This window comes from Lepidochelys kempii, chromosome 2 (assembly GCF_965140265.1).
Source record: "Lepidochelys kempii isolate rLepKem1 chromosome 2, rLepKem1.hap2, whole genome shotgun sequence".
Classification (NCBI taxonomy): Eukaryota; Metazoa; Chordata; order Testudines; family Cheloniidae; genus Lepidochelys; species Lepidochelys kempii.
Genome location: NC_133257.1, coordinates 137,918,259 through 137,945,422, shown reverse-complemented (window position 1 = coordinate 137,945,422; position 27,164 = coordinate 137,918,259). Strand labels below are relative to the sequence as shown.

At 41.1% G+C, this 27,164-nt stretch overlaps 1 protein-coding gene across 6 annotated transcripts in view; it reads left to right on the top strand.

Moving 5' to 3' along the window:
• The window catches only part of TRIO (trio Rho guanine nucleotide exchange factor), a 402,095-nt gene that overhangs the window by 356,217 nt on the left and 18,714 nt on the right, over window positions 1-27,164 (top strand). For 4 of the 6 annotated variants that reach the window (XM_073332315.1, XM_073332317.1, XM_073332318.1 and 1 more), the window contains 15 exons: window positions 130-225; window positions 2,826-2,974; window positions 3,775-3,841; window positions 6,596-6,699; window positions 7,449-7,518; window positions 8,580-8,669; window positions 10,854-10,946; window positions 11,568-11,618; window positions 11,847-11,924; window positions 12,477-12,668; window positions 13,776-13,953; window positions 14,863-15,620; window positions 21,672-21,919; window positions 23,340-23,478; window positions 23,875-23,902. In XM_073332315.1, coding sequence (XP_073188416.1) covers window positions 130-225; window positions 2,826-2,974; window positions 3,775-3,841; window positions 6,596-6,699; window positions 7,449-7,518; window positions 8,580-8,669; window positions 10,854-10,946; window positions 11,568-11,618; window positions 11,847-11,924; window positions 12,477-12,668; window positions 13,776-13,953; window positions 14,863-15,620; window positions 21,672-21,919; window positions 23,340-23,478; window positions 23,875-23,902 — 2,341 coding nt within the window. The other 2 variants (XM_073332319.1, XM_073332320.1) reach the window with 2 other exon arrangements.

Here is a 27,164-nt window from a genome sequence, read left to right as displayed (position 1 = left end):
CGTATTCTTAAACTAAAGGGAAATCTTTGCTGGGTAGCTTGACCTGAAAAGATACTTGAAAGAGGAATCTTGACAGCCTGTGACAAACGAAAGTAAACATGATATTTTTCCTTTTTTGTCACTGCACAGACATCTTCTCGATTATTGGTACGCCCCACCAGCTCTGAGACACCCAGTGCAGCAGAACTAGTCAGCGCAATTGAGGAACTCGTCAAAAGTAAAATGGTGAGACTGTTTGGAAGATAAACATGATTCAGAAGCTAAGGCAACTCCAAACTGCCCCGCTGTATGAAAAGTTCCAACACACTTCCCTATGAATTCCAACATTTAGCATCATCCATTTTCAAAAGCAGTCTCAAAATTTTGCGCATGCAAAGTGACATGTATTCATGAATGTACGAGCATATATGGAATATACATATATTCAGAGAGAAAAGATTACTAGTCAATGTGATATATACTTAAATGTATTTGTATTGCAGTAGCATGTGGCAGCACAATCAAGGATTGAAGTTCCATTGTGCAATACCCTGTATATAAACTTACATTTTAGAGTCCCTGCCCCAAGGATTTCACAGTATAAGTCTTGTCCAGGGACAAGTGAATGAAACAAACCAAGCAGAGAGTTAACTGTAAAGCTTCTATTTAAGACGCTCTTTCATTACCTCACACTAGTTTGTTTGCTCAAGTAAAATACTTCAAAAATATGAGAGTTTTATTGCTATTTGAAGAGAAAGTATTTAATACTTTGTTAAAGCATACTCAGAGGTCAGTGTTAAAGTAATGTAGAGCTTGGTTTGCAGCAGAGTACTTTCATCTCATATTTTCAGGTGACACACAGACTATTTCCAAACTCTTCTTTATTTGAATACCTTTAAGATGCAGAACCAGGCACATTACATTTCCTTTATATATTTTCCTCTTGCTGAGGACAGTCCTGACTTTTCTTTGCTAGCTTGTGTATGGATTCATAATATCTTTGAGGTTTAGTTTTTCCTTACAATCATAGAACACCAGGGTTGGAAGAGACCTCAGGAGGTCATCTAGTCCAACCCCCTGCTCAAAGCAGGACCAATCCCCAGTTTTTGCCCCAGATCCCAAATGGCCCCCTCAAGGATTGAATGCACAACTCTGGGTTTAGCAGGCCAACGCTCAAACCACTGAGCTATCCCTCCTCCCCAGGAAAGATAGAGGATGTATTTTTTTAAATGTGACCCTCTGGAAGACTAAATCAGGTTTTAATAAATAAAACTGTCTGTGATGAGCAACGCTTGCTGGGCACCACTAACAGTTTTAATGATTGCTCTGTGTAGTCTCAAGTGGTGATATCATTCCCCCATCAGATAATTCACCAACACAGATCAGTTTTTCCTAGTTTTTGGGCCGTCTGTCTATGAGGTCAAATCCTACTGGGTTTTTATTGATTTCAAAGTCTTGAATAGTGCATCTGACTCAGGAGGGTGTGGCTCAGCTGCATCTTACTGTAATGCTGCGGGAAAACATGATCAATAGCTGCAGCAAGACCTGACCCTGTGAGCTGGAGTTAAACTGGCTTAATAAATACTTTCTAGAACACTCCTTCACACAATCTCTTCAACACCCCTTCTTTTCCAAAACCGTATAAAATTCTGCTTGCTGTCTAACTTCCAAGGGCAATGGAACTGCACCCTCTTTCAACACAGAATTTTGCCCCTGGTTTTGAGAGTTCATTTTGAAGAGTATAAATGACAGTTACTATTGTATGTAGTGCAGGTGTGGAGAAAAGACTGTTTTATGAACCCAAAGGATTAAAGGTGACCTGCAAATTTTTTTAAAAATTGGTCTTGTGCAATTTTTTTTGTCTGCTTTGAAACATATAGAAGACCTTAAAGGTTGATGGGAAGGGTTATTCTTACCCTGTGTGGGGAAGGGGGATTGTAGGGGTCTCAATATGTATTTCTAGCTCTTATATTTTATTGAAGGGGGGGATTTTGTTCTATATTTAACAACTTCTTTCTTTCTCCAAAATGTAGCCATTGACTAAAGCAATCAAAAACTGCTATAAACAGTCGGTCTCAAAATTCCTTCCCTCTTAGTTTACATTCTGTTATCTCGGGTGATGTCATAATTTTCACAAGTTGGTAGGTCATCAGTCTTCCAGATTGGACAGTTTTTTAATGTACTGAGTATTTTGTTAGCATCTAGAGCCATAACCTGGGTTTAGGCCCATAGTACTAGATGCTGTACAAATAGCAGGGGTGAAAGTAATATTAATCTCTTAATAGCTGGTACCAGCCTACTTTCACCTCTGACAAACAGAGTAAAGCGGAGTTCCTGCCCTGAAAAGCTTAGTGTGTGTTTAAAAAAAGGAAAGAAAGAAAACAAACAAGCTGAAGAAAAATGATTCCTGGACTTCTACTTATACCTTATAAAGAAGAAGAGGGAGAGGTCGTCTCTTCAGAGGGGTTGTTGGTTTTTGTGAGTCCCCTTTAATTTTTTCTGCCCTTGTCATTTAAATGCAATGGTGAGGATTTAAATTGTTCTAAACTTCATTATAGTAATCGCTGTTAAAAATTCAGCGTTTACCAACAGTTACCACAGATTTTCCCTGTAGGTAGAATAAAAGTGTGGTAACAGTGTGACAAATTTTGACTTTTTAATGGCAACGCTAGAGTGTCATCTTATTTTTTTTGGACTCACTAAGGTAATGTAAATATTTGAGTACAAAACAGAGGTTCCATATTTTTTAACAACTATAAATGTGTATTCATTTTGTACATTTCAAGACAGCATGAATAGAAGGCAAGATGAATAAATATTGCAACAATTTATGAATACACTCTTAGGCACTGGAAGATCGTCCAAGTTCACTGTTGGTAGATCAAGGTGACAGCAGCAGTCCATCTTTCAACCCTTCGGACAACTCCCTTCTCTCTTCCTCGTCACCCATAGATGAGATGGAAGAAAGGAAATCCAGCTCTTTAAAAAGACGACAGTAAGACTGGCTTACAAATTTATATTTCCCCTCTGTTCTCAATCAGGTAACATTTATAAAGTCCTTTGCATCCTTTCAAAACAGTCTATTTTAATTTAACAGAAGAAGTAGTTCTTTTTCCCTTCCAGCTTGCATGTTAGGCATCAAATGGATGATTTGGTTCTTCCTTGAAAACCAGCTGCTGTTCAAAGAGAATTCTCAGGCATATTATTTCCAGTACTAAGTTCACCCAAAAGTCCTGTCAAATATGTCAGTCTCAGCCTTCATGGAAGAGGATGCTGGCTTTTAACTATTCTCAAGGGTATTTTTAGGTTCCAAAAACCATAAATCGTTGCTTTTTCCTGAAACCGTCTTTCTCTACCTTGAACTCAAATGATAGTTGGGAAGATCCAGAAATATTCGTTGACATTTCAGCTGGTATTGAAGATTAACCGTATGTATGTCGGTGTTAAAATAATAAAGACATCTTCAGTTGGTTTGCTTACGAATCTCTTGCTGTTTCTTGTGAGTCAAAAATTGGAATTCTTTTTAATTAATGTTTTAATTGTCCTGACCCATGCAGCAAAAGTCCTGGCTGCTGCAGCTCTAGTTTAGTAAACACAAGAAGTAAGAATGCCCTGAAGAGAGTGAAGCATCCAGATTTGGAAAGTCAGATGTAAACTCTACCTTACTAAATGTGATAACTGCAAACTTGTAAAATGTTGTATGCCCATTCTTAATCCTCTTTAAGAATTTTTATCCACATCCATACATTTTTCTCCCTGAATGTTTTTTTTCCACCTTTTTCCCCCTCCTTGTAGCTATGTCTTACAGGAATTAGTGGAGACGGAGCGAGATTACGTCCGAGATCTGGGTTATGTAGTTGAGGTATGTTAGTTCATCCTTTCTAAATTTCTTTTATTAATCCCATTGCCAGTCATCTATGTAGCTCGCACACTGTTCTGTTAGAAGAAAAAGAACGAGTCGACTTTAGGTGTGGGTTTTTCTATAGAAATTTAAGAAAAAACAGGATTTGATATAGAATTCCGTGTCTCTCCTTCACACTACTTCATACATCCTTTTTTTCCCCCTTATAAGAAGATTAGTTCTTTGTCATTCATGTTTTAATTAGTGACACCTAATAACATCTGAAACAATAGGCACAGTTTAATTAGTTAAGGCAGTGTGGTCTAGTGGATAGACCACTGGACTGAGACTCAGGAGACTTGGCTTCTACACCTGGCTCTGGTACTTCTCTACTGGGTGACACTAGGCAAGTCTCTTTACCTCTTTGCGTCTGTTTCCCATCTGCAGAATGCCGATTATGATACTGACCTGCTTTGTAAATTGCTTAGATCTGCTGATTTCCTCATTTAGCTATTTCCAAGTATGTTCCAGAAAACTATCTTTTCCCCAAGTTTAGACATGTTCCTGAGAGGAGCTGATTAACAGGTCTGTTAACTAGATTAAAGGCCAACTCCTAGGTAAGGCAGCAGCCCAGCCCAGAGTATTGAATAAATATCACATACTCAAGGCCTTAAATGTACTAAACAAACAGTTATACAGGCTTAGTATTTATTCAGTGTGTGGGATCAAAGTATTACTTTATGTGCATGCTATGCTTAAAGGTCAATGCTAATGTACAAGATCTTAAGTATTCCAAGTTTAGTGGTTGACAAATACTCTTTTTACTGTGCTTAAATGGGAACTAGTAAGAAGGAAACTCTATTACAAGTTAAGGTTCCAGATTTTTTAAAAATTCTTCTTACTGTGGATTTATTACAGACATTGAAGAGAGACAATTTGTCAAATTCTTATTGGAGTACCATCCAGATAATCCTGTATTTCTTTCATTTTATGCATCTTTATGCTTTGAAAGATGCTTTGTGAAAGATTGTCATAGGATAAGAGGGAAGATCATTTCATGGATTAAGAACTGGTTAAAAGACGGGGAACAAAGGGTAGGAATAAATGGTAAATTTTCAGAATGGAGAGGGGTAACTAGTGGTATTCCCCAAGGGTCAGTCCTAGGACAAATCCTATTCAACTTATTCATAAATGTTCTGGAGAAAGGGGTAAACAGTGAGGTGGCAAAGTTTGCAGATGATACGGAACCGCTCAAGATAGTTAAGACCAAAGCAGACTGTGAAGAACTTCAAAAAGATCTCACAAAACTAAGTGACTGGGCAACAAAATGGCAAATGAAATTTAATGTGGATAAATGTAAAGTAATGCACGCTGGAAAAAATAACCCCAACTATACATACAATATGATGGGGGCTAATTTAGCTAAAACTAATCAGGAAAGAGATCTTGTAGTCATCATGGATAGTTCTCTGAAGACATCCACTCAGTGTGCAGCGGCAGTCAAAAAAGCAAACAGGATGTTAGGAATCATTAAAAAAGGGATAAAGAATAAGATGGAGAATATCTTATTGCCCTTATATAAATCCATGGTATGCCCACATCTTGAATACTGCGTACAGATGTGGTCTCCTCATCTCAAAAAAAGATATACTGGCATTAAAAACGGTTCAGAGAAGGGCAACTAAAATGATTAGGGGTTTGGAATGGGTCCCATATGAGAAGAGATTAAAGAGGCTAGGACTTTTCAGCTTGGAAAATAGGAGACTAAGGAGGGATATGATAGGTATATAAAATCATGAGTGGTGTGGAGAAAGTGAATAAGGAAGAGTTATTTACTTGTTCCCATAATATAAGAACTAAGGGCCACCAAATTAAATTAATGGGCAGCAGGTTTAACACAAATAAAAGGAAGTTCTTCACTCACTGCACAGTCAACCTGTGGAACTCCTTGCCTGAGGAGGTTGTGAAGGCTAGGACTATAAGAGGGTTTAAAAGAGAACTAGATAAATTCATGGAGGTTAAGTCCATCAATGGCTATTAGCCAGGACAGGTAAGGAATGATGTTTGTCAGAGGGTGGAGATGGATGGCAGGAGAGAGATCACTTGATCATTACCTGTTAGGTTCACTCCCTCTGGGGCACCTGGCATTGGCCACTGTCAGTAGACAGGATACTGGGCTGGATGGACCTTTGGTCTGACCCAGTATGGCCATCGTTATGTTCTGAAGATAATGTAAAAAAAATTACAATAAAATAGATGGAGAAATTGATCCCTTTTCAATAATTGTACACAGTCATAGGGCTGGGAAGCTATGAGGCCAAAAAAAAAAAAGAAGCCTTAGTGTTTCAGATGGGACGTCATAAAGTCATTTGGGACCACAGTGTGGTCTCTGTAAACAGAAGCCTTACCAAGAAAAATGTGAAAAGAAATGTTTTTTAGAACTGGGAAATGTGAAACTTTCCAGTCTGATTACATTTTGATTTCATGTACTTGTGGGAAGTGAAAATAAACTGAAAAATTAAATTAAAAGTACTGGCTAAATTTAAACATAGTTGAGACAAATCTTATTTCAATAAAATCGTTAATTTAACAGCTAAATACACTGCTACATGTAATATTGGATTCTTACATCCTATTGATTTAGTGGCTTAAATAGGAGCTTGCAGTTTAAAAATTCTTAAGCTCCTTAAAGCGAGAGACAGAAAAAGAAAGAGAGAAAGAAACCCACCGTTTAAACATAGACATTTCACAAAGAATTGTCCTGGATTGTTTCAGGGTTACATGGCACTTATGAAAGAAGATGGTGTACCTGATGACATGAAGGGGAAAGACAAGATTGTATTCGGCAACATTCACCAGATTTACGACTGGCACAGAGAGTATGTATGCTTTTTATTTAAGAATTATCTGTTTCTGGTAGAAAATAATTTTATAACATACTGAGTGCACACAGGGCAAAAACCTTTGGCAATAAAAGTGTTTCAAAGATTATAAAAGCAAGTAACAAGAAATTAAGAGCAGCTTGTCCTACACTTTTACAGTTAAAATTAATTTCTAAGTTGAGACGATTCCTATAGTTATTCGTATGGAGACTATTCAAAATAAATAAGTAAACACATCAAGCATTTGGACTGATTTGTCTTGTATAGGTAACATTTAATGTGACTATTTAGTTGATCCTATTAAGAAAGCATTAAGGAAAAGAAAAAATCCTGTGTCTTACGCAGTAACATGCGCGGTACTTACCTATTCTTCTGACACTGAGAGGCTATGCTGCGAATGGATCAAAAACAGTTTTTGTTCTCAAATTTCAGTGGTAATGTAGTTATGAGCACATCAAGGAATCAGAATGAGTAGAAGAGAAATTTGAATCCCCATAGCAAACAAAAGGATTGCAATCATGAGTCACTATGTTGCTTCTTTTTGTTCTTTACTTTAAAATGCTGCTTGCTTTGAAGCCCTGCAATATATTCTTTATATAGGCTTCAATTGCAGATAGGACACTCACTAATCAAGGATCCCAGCAGTGAAGAGAGTGTGGATATAAAGAATGCAATCACCACTTTCTTTTAACATTACCTGTTGCCAGATAATGTGGTACAAGCTAAATTATTTCTTCTTTGTTCAGCTTCTTTTTAGGAGAATTGGAGAAGTGCCTTGAAGATCCAGAAAAACTGGGATCCCTCTTTGTTAAGCATGTAAGTACAAACATCCTCTTTCAAGCAGGTAGTGCCAATTGCTGGTATTACTAGTGACTGACCTTATTATATAAAGGATTTATCTGTGGAGCAGCACAGGTGAAAAGTCAGTAGAATAAAATAACACACGGTAAGAGGCAGAGACACAGAATTAGGTGAACAGGGAGTCTAATTTTTGTTTGCAATGCCTTGTGAAGAAAATGGTTAACATGGTACCTGTCTCTCAACTCAATCTCAGCGCCTCTTTTAGGAGGCTGTAGTTTCATATGACCAGATGAAAAAATATCCTCTCAAATCCTAATGCAATACTTACAGAGTAATAAAAACTCTAGATGGAAAAGATCTGTTTGGCACTGGAAGAACTGAGTGACCTATGCAGGATTGGTTTTCTAGCTCTCTATCCAGTCTAACATCATACGTCTCCTTTTACCACTTACCTTGGAAGACAAAGGTACAAGTTTAAGAGCCAGGAATTTTAATTCTGAAGCTTTCCTCTGCAGCATTAGACAGGTCACTCACTATTTTTTCCTTCCCGCCTAGCCGTAAAATGGAAATTAAAATAGTGCACTATGCTTGGATACCACGGTAATCAGCACCTTAGAAGTCATTATGATAAACAATATCTCAAATGCTAATTTCGTGAAATACTTTGAAATTCAAAATATTATATACAACCCAGTTGTCTGTTTTTCCATTATTTTATCATTCTCTGTGTCCCAATGTCAGGTGTGTTTGTGTAGTACCATGCTCAGATCTATAACTTCTGCATGTACAGTTACATTTTTGGGTCAGAGGTATCCAGTTTTCAAGTAATTGTAACTCTTAGACAGATACTTCAAACTATTTGAGGGTTTTTCTTTTCTGGCTAATTTGTTATGTTTGAAGTATACCTGCTTATTTGCTCTTGATACAGAATTTATTCTACCAGAAGGCAGAATGATCCTTTTAACATAGAAGTATACATTTAGATATATGTGCTTTTTTATTATACTCCATTTCAGCCTGTCACTTTTTTTCTGACTGTAGTACATTATCTTTGTGTCTCTGTTTATTCTTCCTAGGAGAGAAGGTTGCACATGTACATAGTTTACTGCCAAAACAAACCAAAGTCTGAGCACATTGTCTCAGAGTACATTGATACATTTTTTGAGGTAAGTCTCAGAGAGTAACATAGATTTTCAGGGTGGAAGTTGGGTTTTATTCCAAATTATGAGCGTTCTTCTTTGCTCTTGAGTTTTGTTGCTCTTTAAGAGAGAGATTAGCACCACCACCTTCAGAAGGGGGCTGCTGGTATTCAAATTTGAGATAAATTCAGTGATACCAAATGAACGAGCTTCACTCTTGGTAGGCCAAGGGAGGTGTTGTTAATGTATTATACTTATTATTAAACAGTAATGCAGACAGAGAGATGGATTACAATATGGATGCAAATGGCAATATTTGATTTAGCTATACAGTACTTTTGAGACTCGTCAGAAACTCAGATGCTGTAGACAAAACATGAGGTGTTAAGACAAAACCTTTAGCTTAATGTTTTGCCTCACAAGTTTGTCATAGTGTTCTATGTTCAGATCTCCTGCCAGTTCTGCAGATCAACCCTGAGGGCCTTAAATAAAGGCAGAAAAATTGACAGTAGCAAAAATAAGTAAACTAAAAAGTAGATATTATGAGCTATGAAGGTAATTTCTGTTCATTTCATAAGCTCATGCTCAAATAAATTGGTTAGTCTCTAAGGTGCCACAAGTCCTCCTTTTCTTTTTGCGAATACAGACTAACACGGCTGTTCCTCTGAAACCTACTTGAGACACTGATTCTGTACTCGTGATTCTGACAAAAACACTGTTGAAGTCTGTGGGAATGTTTTATGAATAAACTAAGAATAAAATCCATTCCACCCCACAGGAGTATTTGAGCTCTAGCTGGGTGGAATGAGCTGTTGAGGAAGTAAAATCCGCCTTTCATTGCCAGGCTGTGGGAGTTGTTTGAGGTTGCTGGTCCCCTTGAGGGCTGCTGGTCCCTTTTGAGGGTTGCTATTCCAGACAGTGGGTTGGAATAGCAGTTGCAGTAATTGCACAGATATTGATGACACTGGATCTGTGGAGAGGTGGTTTTGAAGTCTCATCCCTCGTTTATTCCTTTGTGGCCACCAACACGGGATTATGTGGCCTGGGATAGAAATCCTTTCTGCAGCACATAGGACAGGGGTGGGCAAACTTTTTGGCCCAAGGGCCATATCGGGGAATAGAAATTGTATGATGGGCAATGAATGCTCACAAAATTGGGGTTGGGGTGTTGGTTCTGCGGTGGGGTTGGGGATGAGGAGTTTGGGGTGTAGGAGGGTGCTCTGGGCTGGGATCTAAGGGTTCGGAGAGCGGAAGGAGGATCAGAGCTGGGGCAGCGGTGCGGGAAGGGGTGCAGGTTCCAGGTGGGAGTGCGGGCTCTGGGGTGGGGCTGGGGATGAGAGGTTTGGGGTGCAGGAGGGGGCTCTGGGCTGGGATCGAAGGGTTTGGAGAGCGGGAGGAGAATCAGGGGAGAGGCTCAGGTGGTGCAGGCTCTGAGTGGCGCTTACCTCAAGCGGCTCCCGGAAGCAGTGGCATGTCCCTTCTCCAGCTCCTATGTGGAGGCGCAGGCAAGCAGCTCTGCACGCTGCCCAATCCACAGGCACCACCCCTGCAGCTCACATTAGATTGCATAGGAGCCTGAGTGGGGCCATGTTGCGGCTTCCGGGAGCCACATGCTGCGGCCCCGGCTGGAGTGGGTCTGAGCCGCATGGTGCAACCCTGACCCAGTACCCCCGCCAGAGCGGGGCCGAGCTGCGTGGTGCAGTTCGCCGGCCGGATCCAGCCCACAGGCTGTAGTTTGCCTACCTGTGACATAGGAGGCGCAAAGGAACTTGTGTGAATGCTCTGCCAGCAGCTTCCTTCCCACATTGTCACAGCCTCTCTGCCCATAGCATCATACTGGCTCTCCCCATGAGATCATCTTAAGGTCTCAGTCCTGCAAATACTTGAAGCATGTGAGCATTACCATTGAATTTATGTGCATAAGCTTTTGCAGGTTTGGATCCAAAATAAAGACTGAAGAACTGGGCCCCAGGGTTATAAGAAAAGCTTTGAAAAGGCAGAATTTGGAATACTTTGGGAATAAAGATGATACGAATAAAACAGGAATGGCTTTTAAGGTTATCACAAGAAAATGAAAATTTGGAGCACAACTTCAAGATTAAATTTATTTCTGTTCTTCTGCCTTAGCTCCATGACAGTAAAAGTACTGGTCTATATCGAAGTAAAACCAGTAAAATTTAAAGCTAACGCTCTTCATTTTACAACCTTTAGGACTTGAAGCAGCGCCTGGGCCACAGACTTCAGCTTACAGACTTGCTAATAAAACCAGTGCAGAGAATTATGAAATACCAATTGTTACTCAAGGTGAGGTGATGCTGGGTACCCTTTCAGTGTAACCACCTTTACTAAAGAAGAACTGAAAAATCGTATTACTCTTGGCTTTGTTTTTTGGGTAGTAGAATTGAAAATGGTGAAGGGGCCTCTTTGTACTCGACATAAGCCAGAATTTTTAATACTGTATTTCAGTTTGTTTCCTAACTTGGGTTCACATTGTTCTCTGAATCCCAGTAAACAGGTTGGACCAAATTCTGATACTGTTTAAACCAGTGTAAATCCACATTAACTCTTCAGTATAGTGGAAGGGCTTAGGATTTGCACCCATGTAACTGAAGGCAAAATTTTGTTTGATTTTCCTCTGATTTTTTTCTTTAATTAATTTTATAATCCCTTTAACACTTTTTGTCTGAGTGTTTGGCAAAATGTATTTTTGACCCTTTCTACCAAGGGGGATTGATGACTCAGTAAATGTTCTTGAATTATCTGAAATCAGATGTGAAACTTAGCACTAAAAACCTGCCTAATTCATGTCAGAAAGAGGCTTTGAATATTTGTATTATTTTCTTAAGAGCATCTTTTGGAATGTGTAATTCTCACACAAATAGGAGCCAGTTTGGACTTGAGATAATTTTACCTTTTTCCTTACAGGACTTCCTCAAATACTCTAAAAAAGCTAACCTTGACACAACAGAACTAGAGGTACTTTTGGCATTTTCTTTATTGACTTGAATACTTGTGCTCCACACTTCTTTTACTTCCAGTGCAGTGCTTGTGAACAAGTCGAGTTATATGAAACTACTCTTCTGTTTCAGCTCTAATTGTCCTGCTGATTAAATACACTGAACTATATTGTAAAGCCCCTGCCATCACACACACAATCCTCCGCTAGAGAGTTAAATTTTTATTTTCTCTCCTTGGCTTTGACAGAGAGCTGTAGAGGTCATGTGCATAGTACCGAAACGGTGCAACGACATGATGAATGTTGGCCGCCTGCAAGGATTTGATGTAAGTTGGTTTTCTTTCTTAAAATGGTGCATACGTTTCTGTTCTCCTTATGACATCATTTCCAGATGAATTTATATTGTATCTGGGATGGCTATGCATTTCTCACCGTCTGTGACACAAAGTTTTGCTCCTAATTATTTGTGTTAATGCAAAATGGGAAAGGAGAATCTTAATGCGAGCCCTGCCCAAGAGCAGGCCAGCCTGGTACCTCGTTTGATCAACCTCAAAAACATGACCTGTCTTGTGTCTCTCATTGCTTGACTCTTATATGAGTAAAATTGACCCTCAGGAACTACCAGTGTGGGAAGTGTTTTCATTATGACATCATCATTTTGAAATATCTTCTTGCAAGAAGTTAGTCAATTGCATAGAAATGATTTAAAAGGGATTTTGAGTGAGTGCCTCTCTCTCTCTCTCATGTATCAATCAGTGAACATACATAAAAACTACTCTGAATGCTAAAAAACCCTTGTAATGAGGTTTTATTTCTTGGAGAGGTTCAGAAAAATAACTGATGGATTAAATGAATTTGTTTCTGCTTCTGTTTTTTAGGGTAAAATTGTAGCCCAGGGTAAACTCCTGCTGCAGGACACATTCCTGGTCACAGACCAGGACACGGGACTTCTGCCACGTTGCAAAGAAAGGCGGGTCTTCCTGTTTGAGCAGATTGTCATATTCAGTGAGCCACTAGATAAAAAGAAAGGTTTCTCCATGCCGGGATTCTTGTTTAAAAACAGTATCAAGGTAACTGTTGTCTGTGAGCCCAGTAGGGTTTGTACAGTGGGGTACCAAGGTAATCATTTTCTGGTAATGGCCTACCAACTCATGAACCTATGTCTTTACCAGTAATCCTAGAAGAATGGTAGCATTAAGCTCACTACTAAAAACACATGCAAACAATTCTGTGCTTAGCTGTGCCAACACATTAAACTCTTTCCGTGCTGGCTTTCTGACCTCTTCTGCCTTAAATATAGTAATATAAATGTCCTCATTGTAACTTAGATATGCGCTACACTAAGGAGCTGTGTCTCAACTCTGTGTTCACATCTTATCACAGATAATTGCAATACCTGCCCTTACAGTAACATGTCTATATCTTAAAGCTTGAAGGCAGTAACTTGAAAGTATTATTCCCCAAGAAGTCTCAGCCCAAACCAAATGCAAATACTTGCCAACAGTACTGAAATCTTGACTAGAACATCTGTCAGATCACATGACTCGAGTTCCACAGGCTAATCCCTTTAACATTTTAGCCCTGCCCTTAAGCAGTAGTGTGCTGCACAGTTACGTTGGATATTCCCAGAAGTAATATGACTGGGGGCTTCTGAGCAATAGGGTAAATTGGTATGTGCATGAATTGATCTGAGTGACTATACTGAGCTCTGGATGCAAGCTATGCTTCATAGTTCTGCTCTGACTTGGCAGCTTGTACTTGTTTGGAAATAGTTGCTTTCTTATAGTGAAATCTTTATAGACTACAGATTAAAGTACAAAACTACTGTAGTATTTTAAATAAAAGGAAGGAGTGAGCAGAGGACTCTACCAAGGGGAATTTTACTGTGCTACCCTGGAATGGATCACATTTGACTTCTTTCTGACCTTGAGTCATAGTTTCTGAAATGCAAGATGCTGTTAATGACTGAGTGAAATCTTAAGTGATGTGACAAGGATGACGAGTATCCATCATGAATCCTTAGTTTCATTTAATAATTTATTTCACAGTAATCCTGACTACATTAAATAATCATTATCTTAAATGTTTTGAAGACTTCAGAAGCTCAGAGCTCCTGCCTAGGGCTGTTGGTGGTGTCTTTGCAGTACAATAGATACAATAAATTCTCTTTCATTAAGGTGAGTTGTCTTTGCCTGGAGGAAAACGTGGACAGTGATCCATGTAAATTTGCACTAACATCAAGAACAGGGGATGTCATGGAGACCTTTGTTTTGCATTCTACCAGTCCAGGCGTACGCCAATTGTGGATCCATGAAATCAACCAAATTCTGGAAAACCAGCGTAATTTTTTGAATGGTAAATCATTTGTTGTAATCTTTCTGCCCCAGGCGCTGTACTGGATGCCCCAACTACTTGCTCTCCTTCATATTTTATCTGACCTAGTTCAAGTAATACTCCAAAAGATTTCTTTCTTCTGGGGTGGCAGGCCTTTCAGCTGGGGGGAAACATGCTCCTTTGTTTTCACTTCCCAACAAATGTTTGAACTTGTGTAGTGGCCTGTAACTGACTATTTCAAAGTGCTTTATAGGAAAGAATTAAAATTGACAATGTCCCTCTGATATGAGGAAATAACGTATCCGCTTTAAATAAAGGGGAGTTTTTGGAGGGCTAAACCAAAGTGTCAGCCTAACATTACAGTATAAATGTATTTCACTTGCATTACTTCATAGTTTGTCCAACAGCATTTAGTACTATAACATTTAGAGTCACTAGGAGAAAGCTAGGAATTGCCACAGATCTCAAAAGGGTCTTTTCACTGACCTTCACACTTATGTTTCTACTTTTGAATCACTCATTCTTCCTCAGCATAGATTTTTTTTTTTCCATTGTGAAAGAACTGGTTTAAAAATCATGTAAAAAGACCTGTTGGAAACAGGATGTGGTGGTTAGAGCACAGGACCGGGAGCTGGGAGTTGTGGCAGGTATTTACAGCTCAGCCATTGACTTATGACGTAGGAGAAATGGCTTAACCTCTGCCGCAGCTTCTCCATCTGTTTTGGGAATATAATCTTACCCACCAGTCTACCTTGCAGGGATGTCATGAAGCATTAATATCTGTAAAGCATTTTGAGGTCAGTGGAGTAAAGGTGTTATGTAAGAATAAAGTTTGTTTTTGGTCAAACTCTAAGGTTGCATTAAACATATCCAGCTTTAACCTGCCCTCTTCTCACTCCCTCTGCTCCTTCCCCTGTATTTAAATTGCAGCCTTGACATCACCAATTGAGTATCAGAAGAACCACAGTAGCGGTGGTGGTGGCAGCAGCAACAGCAGCGGCCCCAGCAGCTGTAGCGGAATTACCAGCTCCAGCCGTAGCAGGCCCTCCCGGATCCCCCAGCCTGTCAGACACCATTCCCCAGTCCTGGTCTCCTCTGCAGCCTCCGCCCAAGCAGAGGCAGACAAGATGTCAGGTATGTCCATTCATAATCCCTCCCTGCCACCCCACAGCACATCCCTAGAGACTGGCCTCAGCCAGCCAGCCAGGCACCCTCCCATTGCAGAACCGGATGGTCCTGAGAAAGAAGCTGAGCAGATTCCCAAGATGAAAGTTATTGAGAGCCCCAGGAAGACAGCTGGAAACGTTTCTGGGTCAGCAGATGGAGCCCAGAAAGAACTGCGTGGGAGCTCGGAGGACAATCGCTCAAGGAGCAGCATAGGATCTCTGACGCTCGGGAAGCCAAGGCCAGGAGCCATCTCTCCAATGAACTCTCCTCTCTCAACGACTTTCCCTTCTCCTTTTGGCAAGGAAACCTTTCCACCCAGCAGTCCCCTGCAAAAGGGCTCCTTTTGGAGCTCCATCCCAGCATCCCCTGCCAGCCGTCCTGGCTCCTTCACTTTCCCTGGGGACAATGACTCCCTCCAGCGCCAGGTCCACCGCCACTCTTCACACAGCAAGGACACAGACCGCATGAGCACATGCTCCTCGACCAGCGAGCAGTCAGTTCACTCCACCCAAAGTAATGGGGTAAGAGCGGAGCATCTCTGTCCTGCGAGCTCTTCTAAAACCTTCCCATGCTCCCCTTCTGTGCGTTACCATCACTCTCCATACTAACTTCTGGCTCTCCAGTGCTGCACTGCTCTGAAATAATCAACTGTTCCAATATCTTCTCTACACAAACAAATAGAATATATATTCTATGTCTGTGTGTGTATGCATACAGCAGACTTGTGATATGTATACAGACACAACACAACTGCTAACATTAGTTGTGACTTCCACCTCTGCTGAAACATCAATCACTAGTCTGATTCCTACTAACTTGCTCTCCTTGCTTTTTTGTCTCTAATCCGAAGGCAGATAATTAACGTGCTGAATATGGCAATCACATGGCCTCTGTTTGTGCGCCACCAACAGCATTTGTAAGATTTCCAGTTGGCCGATTGTCGTGGGGCTTTTTTCCCCCGCGCACATCCATCCCTTTTTTGTTTTTCCCTATATAGTTTTGACTTTGGTGAGGCATCCATGTCACACTCCCTGGGCTGCTTTATTTTACTCCTTTCAGCCTTAATTGAACTGCAGCATTCTTTTTACTCATCCTCTTTAAATCCCATATCTGGTCAGTGAAGCTTCCAAGTATCAACTGAAAACACACAAACACACAACCAAAAAAAAACTCTGATCACCGTCAGCCCCCCAAAAGTAAGAAAGTGGAAATATTCACTCCACGCCTTTATTCCCCTGTGTAAAAGAAACTGTGTTAGGGCATCTGGAGATTCAACCTTTTAGTCTGCACTTTTTTGTGTGTGTGGGGAAAAAAGGGTTAACAGAATCCACATCCTGAACTGATGTCCACCAGGAAACGCAACATAGTCATGGGGCATGTGCAAATTTAATGCACAACAAATGAATGTCACTCACTATGAATGTGATAGGCATGTCACCATGCCTTTTACCAGCATTTGGTTTTCCCTCACTAAGTGTTGTTTTCACAAGTGTTTGTTTTTTCAGTACCTGTCACAGCTCCTACACAATACCAATTGCAAATCACCTAACCTGCAATACTTTTTTAAACGCATGCACTTCTTGGTAGAATTGTTTAACATATAGAGCTCTCTCGATGTTTTAGTTCTTACACTTACCTTTGTAATAGCCTTAGAGGAAAAAAATTGTGCTTTGCATGTATTCTTTTTTTATTTGATCTGGTCTCCTTTCTAATTTTCATTTGGTTTGGCTTTGTCTTGCCATTATCTTTTTCTTTAGTCTAGCAGAATGTTATGTTAATATGATATCTAGGGTAAATAGATGTCTTTTGAATAAATGAATAGAGCATTAATAAGATAGTTTTATGTGAACTAAAGCAATAAATACCAATTTCTTCTGTCATTCCCAAATAAGGCTTTAAATCAATTATTAAAATTCCATTTTTTGAACTGGGACATTCATGAAAACTTGAAAAGGAGGCCATAATTTCTGTGTTTGCTTCCTACAATAGCCAGCGCTACCTGAATATGCCTTCTCCCTCACAACTCACCTTCTCTTTTAGCTCGATTATGGAGGTAGGTCATAATTTTACATTTATAACGTCACTGTCTGTCGTCATACAAGGTGATGTCACAAATTTTAACTTAGTGACTTCCCTCTGTGATCAACTAATTGGAGAAAATGAGCTGTGAAGGTTTATGTCCTTAAATTTGATGTATTCATTTGTGGATGTGTGTTTGTACATATTTACACACACGTATATAGATGTAGTTAAATGATATGTGTAAAAATATACATACACATGCACTCATGTATGCATGTGTTTCTGTTTCATAACTGAAAAGGGGGCAACCCTGAAAAACACATGAAATGAACCTTCTAGTCTGGCTCTTGTAAAAGCTGTGAGAAACACCTATTCAAAACATAGAAGATTTCTACTTAGTAGGATTGTCAAGTATGTGGAAACAATTCTTGATTAAGCTTTTATGGTACACAATGCTTGAATTATGGGGAGACGTGGTACTTTGCAGGTTTTCCCTTCTTGGGCTAGATTGCTGTGCAGTTTCCCTGACAGTACTAGCAGTTTGCAAGTAGTTCTGGTGGGATGATTCACATGATTGGAATGTTAAAATCAATTGTTATCACATATTTAGGAAGGAGCAAGCAGGCAAAAGGAGACTGGGAATAACACTCTGTCAAAAATGGCATTACCTGTTTCTGAGTCACTGATAAGTCAAGAGAAAATGACCTTGAATGCTTATGGATCAATGTCCTATCAGATAAAGCACAAGATTGGGTATTAGTTGGTGTCTGCTGCAGACCCCTGAACAGGATGGCCGGCTTCTTGCACATCCATATATAATGAACAGGGGGAAAAGCTGCATGATCATGGGGGACTTCAGTTTAAGTGACATATTCTCGGGGTGTCTTGCTGCCAGTATTAAAACATCCCTGGAATTTCTAAATATTATGACAATCTCCTAATTCAAAAAGTGTTGCATCCAACATGGGGGAATTCTATGTTAGACCTCTTCTTGACAGATAAAGAGGAACTGATTACAGAACTAAAAATTAGAGGTAACGTAGATACAAATGATCATGACTTGATCACATTTATAATGTGCAAACAGAATAAAGTCACTAGTAAATGTGTACTTGATGCTTTAATAGGCCCAGCTTCACAAAGCTGAAAACAATTAAAAGCCAAATCAGCTGGGCGGTAGAACTTAATCAGAAACGTGAATGATAATTGGGAATTATTTAAGAACATGTAACTAGATTTCCAAAAAGCCACAATCAAGAAAGAAGGCCATATTGGTTAAAAAAAGGAAAAGAAAAACTACCTGGTACAGAATGGGAGTGAAGGCAGCTATAAAAAATTAAAAATAATATATAGCAAATGGAAGAAAGGGGAAGTTGATAGTAATGAATATAAATTAGGAATTGTAGAAGATTGATAAGGAAAGCAAAGGGACACAAGGAGAAATCTATGGCCAGCAGAGTTATGGATGATAACAAGGTAATCTTGAGTAGGAGTAGAGAGATTATTTTACTTCTGTACTTGGCACGGATGCAGCCACTGCTGGAAAACTGTCCAGTTCTGGTGCCCACAATTCAAGGATTTTGATAAATTGGAAAGGGTTTACAGAAGAGTCACAAGAATAATTAAAAGGTCAGAAAACATGCCTGATAGTGGTGGACTGAAGGGACTCAATCTGTTTTAGTTTAACAAAGAGAAGATTTCAGGGGTGACTTGATTACTGTCTGTATGTACCTTCATGGGGAACAAATATTTGATAATTGGCTCTTCAGTCTAGCAGCGAAAGGTATAACACAGTCGAGTGGCTGGAAGTTGAAGCTAAACAAATTCAGAATGGAATTAAGGCGTAAATTTTTAACAGTGAGGGAAGCTAACATTTGGAACAATTTATCAGGGTTGTGGTGGATTCTCAATCATGGACAATTTTTAAAACAATTGGATGTTTTTCTAAATGATATGCTCTCGAAATTATTCTGGGAAAGTTCTCTGGCCTGTGTTCCATGGATGATCACAATGGTCCCTTGTGGCCTTGGAATATATTAATCTGACCATGTTGGAATTTATGGATGCTCCCTACTGGGGCTGGGCATTTGTGTTCATACATTGACTAGCCTGGAAATTAGATGGATTTCCCTGCCTTTGTAGATATGATGGGCACATTCCTAGGCTGGCATAAAAATCAGAAGATGCTCCCTACTGGTATTAGGGGAGCTGCTAGGAGGATTTCTATGTGCTGACTCTCCCTTTGGCTGGCTGGCTGGCTGTGCACACTCCCAGTCCAGGCAGGCAGTTTGCAGATGCTCCCTCCTCAGATATGCCATTTACAGGGACCATTGACTCTCCCTAGGGTGGGGGAGTCAAGCTGGGTTCTTTTTGTCTTGAACATTGTTAACTGTAATACAAAGTCAGTTAACTGGAATTCAGTTAATTACCTTATTGGGGGTATGCAGCCCAGAATAAAATCCTGTTCCCTCACCCAGAGGTGTGTGCGCTCTGTCATGATAATAGGAGTGAAATGCAGTACATACCTACTTTAATCACCAGAGCAGTATTACAGGTAATACTAAGGTATTATAGTAGTGTCTGAAGTCCCCAGCTGTGCTAGGTACTGTGCCAACACATAATCACAGACGGTTGCTACCCCTAAGAACTTGAATTCAAAATAGAGTAGACACACACAAAAGTGTTAAGAGAAACAGAAGCACAGAGAGGTGTGGTGACTTGCTCACGGTCACACAGCTGGTAGATGGAAGAGCCAGGAATAGAACTCAAGTGTCCTGACTCCCAGCCCAGTGCACTGTGCGTGGAACCATGCTGCCTACAGTGATGACTCAGAATATACATCAGGAGCAGTTGTGTTGGGTAAGAAGGTGCCATTCGAGCAGGCTTTACTCTTCTGACCACAACCACGTATTAAACACTGGGCCAAACTATCATTTACACTGGTATAAATCTGAAGAAACTTGACATTGATGTAACTGAGCAGATTGTGGTCCATTTTCTTTTCATTTGCAGTTACAGGTGATATTGATTATCAGATAGGAGTGGCATAATAATAATAATGGGGAGACAGTTGAATTCTTGCCCTCTGTACTGAGACTCCCAGCACAGGGTGCATTTTCTGTTGGGGACAACTTTTCACCATCAGCTTAATGTCTTTGGGCTATTGACCAGCCATTGTGTGGTAGTAGTGATAATAGTCATCGACTTAAGATATATTCAGAGCACCAACACTTACGACACATTGTTATTCCCCGGAATCATCCAGTCCCCCAGTTTACAGGTTGGCTTACCTTTAAGTCCTTCCTAAGGAAACTGGATGTTCAGGGCCAAGCTATATGGAGTTGGTTTGTTAGTCTGATGAGAAATTGCATGTTGACATTCATTAAAATTTCAGAAAGAAGCATAAGGTAGTCACAAGAGGTAATAGCTAGACCTGAGTTTTCAGGTGGGACCACTGTCAAGACAGATAACTTTTCATGGCTGAAAAACTTTGATAGCGTGATTTACATCATATGAGTTATTGATCAGTCATTACAACATTTGTTGCCAATGCTTATTAAGGAGAAAGGCAAAAAATTCAGGTATACCCATACAATGTTGAGTCCATGCTTGTAACTACACGCACTTATAATGGTTGTACTTACTGATAGAATATGAGAAAAAAGACCTCCAACTGTAGGGTAGCTATAAATGGGTCAATTAATGATCTGTTTTTCCTGGTTTTTTTGTGTTTTTTTTTAAACACCTAAAAAGTAGCTAATTTATCTCATCCTGCGCATTTAAAAATAAAGAATTAAAAAAATGCACAAAGTATCAGGGAGTAGCCGTGTTAGTCTGTATCCACAAAAACAAGGAGGAGTCCGGTGGCACCTTAAAGACTAACATAAATGGCCCATGCATCTGAAGAAGTGGGTTTTTTACCCACGAAAGCTTATGCCCAAATAAATCTGTTAGTCTTTAACAGACTAAACTGTCAAGCATTAAGATTTTTGAGAAACACTAACAAAAGCCAGTTCATTTTGCCCTTTTGTACCTTATTATATGTAATATGCAAGATTGGGCTACTGTCCTAAGATCCAACAAATGGAGTAAGGTGAGAACGATCATCTGCTTCAAGGCTGAATTTCCCAGCTTTGATTAGGTTGGGTCCTAGCCTTAATTTTTGGTCTCTCTTTCAAATTGTGACTTATAATGCCTCCCAATGGATAATCCCATGTACTGTCGTTTGCTTCTGTAGGTAGTAAAAAGGGGTGCCCTGAGGCTTCAATAAAACTGGGATCCATAGAATGATAAATAAAAGTAACAAATGTGGGGGGAAATCCCCATTTCTTCATCAGCTTTCTGTAATGGCAGGTAATAGTATATTTTATTTGTGTAAATGACAAAGATACAGTAGACCAGGCATGTTCAAAAAGACAGATAAACTCCTTGGACTACAGATTGTTTAGTGTCGCAGCACAATGTAATCTTAAGTGTCCTCTGTGTGAGCTCTAAACTTGATCCCATTTTTTCCCCTCCCCTCTCTGTCCCTATCCCATTAATACCTACAGAGTGAAAGTAGCAGCAGTAGCAATATCTCCACCATGCTGGTGACACACGACTACACGGCAGTGAAGGAGGATGAGATAAATGTCTACCAAGGAGAGGTCGTGCAAATTCTAGCCAGCAACCAACAGAACATGTTTTTGGTGTTCAGAGCCGCCACTGACCAGTGCCCTGCAGCCGAGGGCTGGATTCCCGGCTATGTCTTGGGGCATACCAGTGCAGTCATCATTGACAACCATGATGGAACAATCAAGTGAGTGTCTGGGTTTCTTCAGAAGAGAAGAGGGTTTGCACATATTTTATGTTACTTGAGCATTTTGTAAAAAGATTTATAATTAAATCAGGATTTGAGCCTTCTAAACTAAAAGTTTTTGTGAACTTCCAGAAGGAAATGGACCTCACGTGTGATGAATTCCTGGAAAATATTTGGTGTGTCTTAGTGTCAGTAAAACTGATTTATAGGTTGGAAATTTGCTATGATAGAAATGTTTAAGAAACCCATGCAAGTATTTTCTTTATTACAAATGCTATTTAGCTTTCCTGAAATGATACCTAATGTTACTGAAAGAAGACTAATTATGCACTCAAACTTAACCTTTCCCATAATAAAAGAATCAAGAGACCTGAAATGGAAATTAAGGCAAACTTTAAATGGAATAATTTATTAAGAATTAGGCATTTCTATTAATAAGAATAATAAACTATAATTACACCAATTAGAATGAGATTACCGGGGCTGCCAGTTCTTATGCTTTAAAGCAGAAAGATGGTTGTTGGCATGAAAGTATATTTCTCCCCATACTGTAGTATTGGAAAATTGGATGATTTATGGGGGGGTTTACATTTGTATCTGAAACATTTGTCATTGATCAGTGTTGGAGACATAGGCACCGACTCCATGGGTGCTCCGGGGCTGGAGCGTCCACAGGGAAAAAATGTCGGGTGCTGAGCAACCGTCAACAGCCCCCTATCAGCTCCCCACAGTAGTTCCAGCCTGCTGGCAGGCCCCACAAACCAGAGTCTCCCCTTCCCTCCCAGCACCTCCCACCCGCCATGAACAGTTGTTTCGTGGCGTTCAGGAGGCTGGGGGAGAGGAGCGAGGACACGGTGCTGTTGGGGGTGGGGGTGGCATGGAGGCAGGAAGGGGCCGGATGGGGTCTTGGGGGAAGGGGTGGAGTGGGGGCAGAGCTGGGGGGTCGAGCACCCCCCATCACTTTGAAAAAACGGCACCTGTGCTTGGAGACAGGACAGATGGGCCATTGCTGTGTTTGACTAACAGTGTCCATGATTTTATGAAAGACTTCGCTTCATAGGTAAGATTCCATACATTACAACGCTTCTCATTGATCTTTCATTTTGTCTACAGTTTTAAACAAAGGCAAAATGTCTCTTATACTTACCCTGCATCCTTTAATTTTGTAATTTTTTGCAGAAATACACTGAGATCAAAATTGATACTTTTAGCTTAGAGGGTCACCAGGAAATCTAAGATTTCTTGAAGATATTTATGAGTTTCCTTTACAGCTCCCATACTCAACACGACTGGACTCTGCAATCTTTTCTCTCGGATATTTACAAACATTAAAATTTTCCAGTGCAAGTGAAGTTAAACAGCACAATGCCCTGCTGAGAGCTCAAAAGAGTTGAACAAAATGTTAATGTTCTGCCTTCAGGAAGTCAACATCTTGGCACACAGCACTCCGTATAAGGAAGAAATCTGAGAAAAAAGATAAAGACGGCAAAAGGGAAGGCAAGCTAGAAAATGGTTATCGCAAATCCCGAGAAGGACTTGCCAACAAGGTTTCCGTGAAGGTAAATGCTACAAGGATATGGTATTTCAAAAATGAGCCTGTGGGGTAAGTTAATATAATGGGTCAAATTTGTCTCTTGTGTAACAGCATTGACCTGAGTGGCATTAGACCAAGGAGGAATTTGGCTCAGTGAGTGTGGTTCTTCATGTTGTTTCTCCAAATTCAGAGCCTGTGGAAGTGATCCTCCAGTTTGGGGCTGTAAGGCCGTTCCAAAGTGAATATGGGGAGAGTGGTATGGGTGCCAAAACACTGAGTTGCAGCTGCTTCTGTGCTTTTGTGGGTATGGCTAAAACCCATCACCATGCTAAAGCTTTTTCATTTTAGACCATTGGAAATAATATTAGTTTTAAGAATGTTACTTGAAAGAATTAATTATTTCACTTTCTCTCTTTTTCAGCTTCTCAACCCCAACTACATTTATGATGGTAAGTTGTTCTAATAATTAAAAGCCATCGTAACCATAGTTTGAGGAAAACATACTTTGCATTGTATCTGCTGATGTGATTTTGAGTGTAGGAGAAACCACTCCTCATTGTTTCATCACCAGAAATAGTCACTTGCTTGATGTGACACACATCAGGAATTGACTGTATTGTGTCTTAAAAACTTGAAGAAGAGAAGGGAGAAGGGAAGGCAGTTCCTGAAGTACGTGCTGTGATATTATCTTGGAACTTTGGGCATATATCCACAAATAATAACAAATACATATTGTACTGTGTAACATACCTTTAAGAAATGGGCAAAGACACCACTGCTAGCAGATTCCCACCCACTCTTTTCCTCTCCCTACCCAGTATGGCTTACGCCTGAAAAAAGAGATGGGTCTTGTATTGAACACAGAAGGCCTGTAAAATCCACGCTGTGTTGGAGATGGGGGGCGGGGGGGAAACAAGATCTAGAACTGAGAACCCTCCCCCAAGAATGCCCTGCCTCCATTTCCTCACCTTTAAATCTAGGGAATATTAACAAGAGCACCTCAAATGCAAGGGCTGATCAGACCTACGAGTAAACAGAAAACCTGTGTGTTTGCTGAATTTTGCTAACATCCACATATTGGATGGAGTTACAGCATTCTGCACCAGCTCCGGCTTCTGAGTGATCGTCAGATATAAACTCTATTCAGTAATCCAGTTGTGAGGTGATAAATACATGGATTGCTCTGGCAAGGGCCCAGATCTTGAAGAGAACATAATTTCATAGGTACCTTTAGGTTTCTTCTTCAAGGAGTGTCCCTGTGGGTGCTCCACTGCGGGTGTCTTGGTGCCCTGCACTTCTAGTCGGAGACTTGTGGTAGCAGTGCCCCAGTTGGCCATGCATGTGCGGCAGCCGTCTTGCACTGCTCCGAGCAGACACCCCACACGCGGAGCCAACCGCCACCCAGTTCCTTCTCTCCTGCCCTTGGTTTCAGTCAGAACGATGGCAGTGGCCTATGTACTCTCATATTCCTTTCATCTCTGCCCTTTTCTCAGTTAATTTTCCAGATTGTTTCTCTCTCCATTCATTTTTCTTTCATTTTCACATTAAAAAAAAACAAAACTTTCCCATTTTTGTCCCTGCCTCTGGCAGGCAGCCGCCAAAGAGGCATTAGACCGGGACTGTTCCCATTTTTCATTCAGCTAGCCTCTCAGACATGCTGGGCTTTGCAGGTCTCAAGTGCTGTCTGACCTGCAGACTCTCAATACCAGTGACTGACAGCCAATCGCAGTGTGTCCGTTGCCTGCAGGGGGAGACACACGTTACCCAAACGTGTCCCCACTGCAAGAAACTCACAGCGTGGACAAGAAAGGCCAGGGACCTCCAATTAAAACTTTTAATGATGAGAGATCCTCCGACCCCGAGTCCAAGACGCCACCTCACCAGTTCTCACCTTCAGCTGCCTCAGATATGGGGTCCTCTTCAAAAATGACTGCTAAGGACCCTGGTCCTACCAAAGCCACAAAAAAGTGGTCTCACTCCTCTCCAGACCAGGATTCACCTCCAAAAAAGCAATCCCCATACACAAAAACTGCCTCAGTATCAACAGCACCCAGAGCACCGGACCACGAGGCACTGGGCCCGTCCGGTACCGAGACATCCTGAGGAGCAAAAGACCCTCTGCGGTCTCACTCTCATAGCAGCAAAACTAAGCCTCATTGGAAACCTCAGGCACAGCGCCGCACTCTGGTGCCACCTGCTGCACCAATACAACATGACAAGTCTGCGGCACCGACGCTCCCTCTGGTTCCCAGCCTGAGCTTGCCTGTGCTGATGGCACCGAGTCTCCCGGTACCTCAGCAGTTTGTCAGCCATGCAGACCTCCTCATTGCTTCCACCTGCTCTTTGGTACCGATGGCACCCTGGCCAGAGTCAGGGCCAAGCTTTATCGTGACACTCGCTGACTCTGCCCCTCCTCTCTCCAGTGATGAAGAAGAGGAAGTGGAGACAAGAGTGGGCACACCTCATCACTCCTCTCCTAAACCTGGACCCACAGGGCGTGGGTTGGCAGCCCTCACAAGGGTGTCTTCTCCCATGGCCTTCCCACTGCAGTGGTCATACTGGGACTCCTGGGTATTATACAGAGCCCAGGATACCCAGCCATCCAATCCACCCAGGTCCAGGACACAGTGATCATCTCCATCTGCTCCAGCTTCCCCAGGACTGCTGGAGGAGGAAGCTGAAGAATCTGCGGACAGGCCGGAGGGTGACACCATCCCAGCTTCATCTCCAGATGAAACAATAATGCCACCTCCCCCCACATTGGGAGATGATTTCAAATCCTTTCAGGATTTGTTTAAAAGAGTAGCTGATTCATTAGACATCTCATTGGCTGAGTTACCAGAGACTCAACATAAGCTGACAGACACATTGCAAACTTCTCTATCAGCCAAGATAGCACTACCCATGAATGCTGCCATCATGGCCCCAGCAAAAACAGTATAGCAGACTCCAGCCACAGCCCTACTTTCTTGTAAGTGATCTGACAAGAAGTACTACATGCCAGCTAAAGGAGCTGAGTTTTTGTTTACTCACCCTACTGCAAACTCATTGGTGGTAGAGGCAGTTAATCAAAGGGGGAAGCAACATCAAACCAAAACCACCCCTATGATAAAGATTGGAAACACCGAGACCTCTTCGGCAGGAAAGCCTCTTCATCAGCGACCCTCCAGTTGCACATAGCAAACTATTCTGCATTACTGGCCAAGTACACGCACAACATTTTTTTTCTCAGATGTCATCTTTTATTGACCACGTCCCAGGTGACAAAAAAGAACAATATAAAGACGACATAGCAGAGGATTTCCTCATCACCAAAACTGCTCTGCAGGCTTTTCTGGATTCTGCTGACACAGCAGCCTGCTCCATCGCCACGTCGATTGTCATGCGGAGGGCTTCATGGCTCCATCTGTCCGGCTTCCCCAGGGAAGTTCAGGCAACAGTAGAGGACTTACCTTTTGAGGGGAAGAAATTGTTTGCAGAGAGCACAGATGTCTCCTTAAACACCCTGAAGGACTCCCGTGTGACACGAGGGACACTTGGAATCTGTATCCCTGCATAGGAGATTCCTACGATTCACTCTGGGCAGCCTACACGACCAATACAAGATACTTCCTTTTGGCCTGTCTATGGCCCCAAGGGTTTTTTTCCAAAGTACTTGCCATTGCAGCAGCACATCTTCGCAAGTAGGGTGGGACCATATTCCCCTATCTA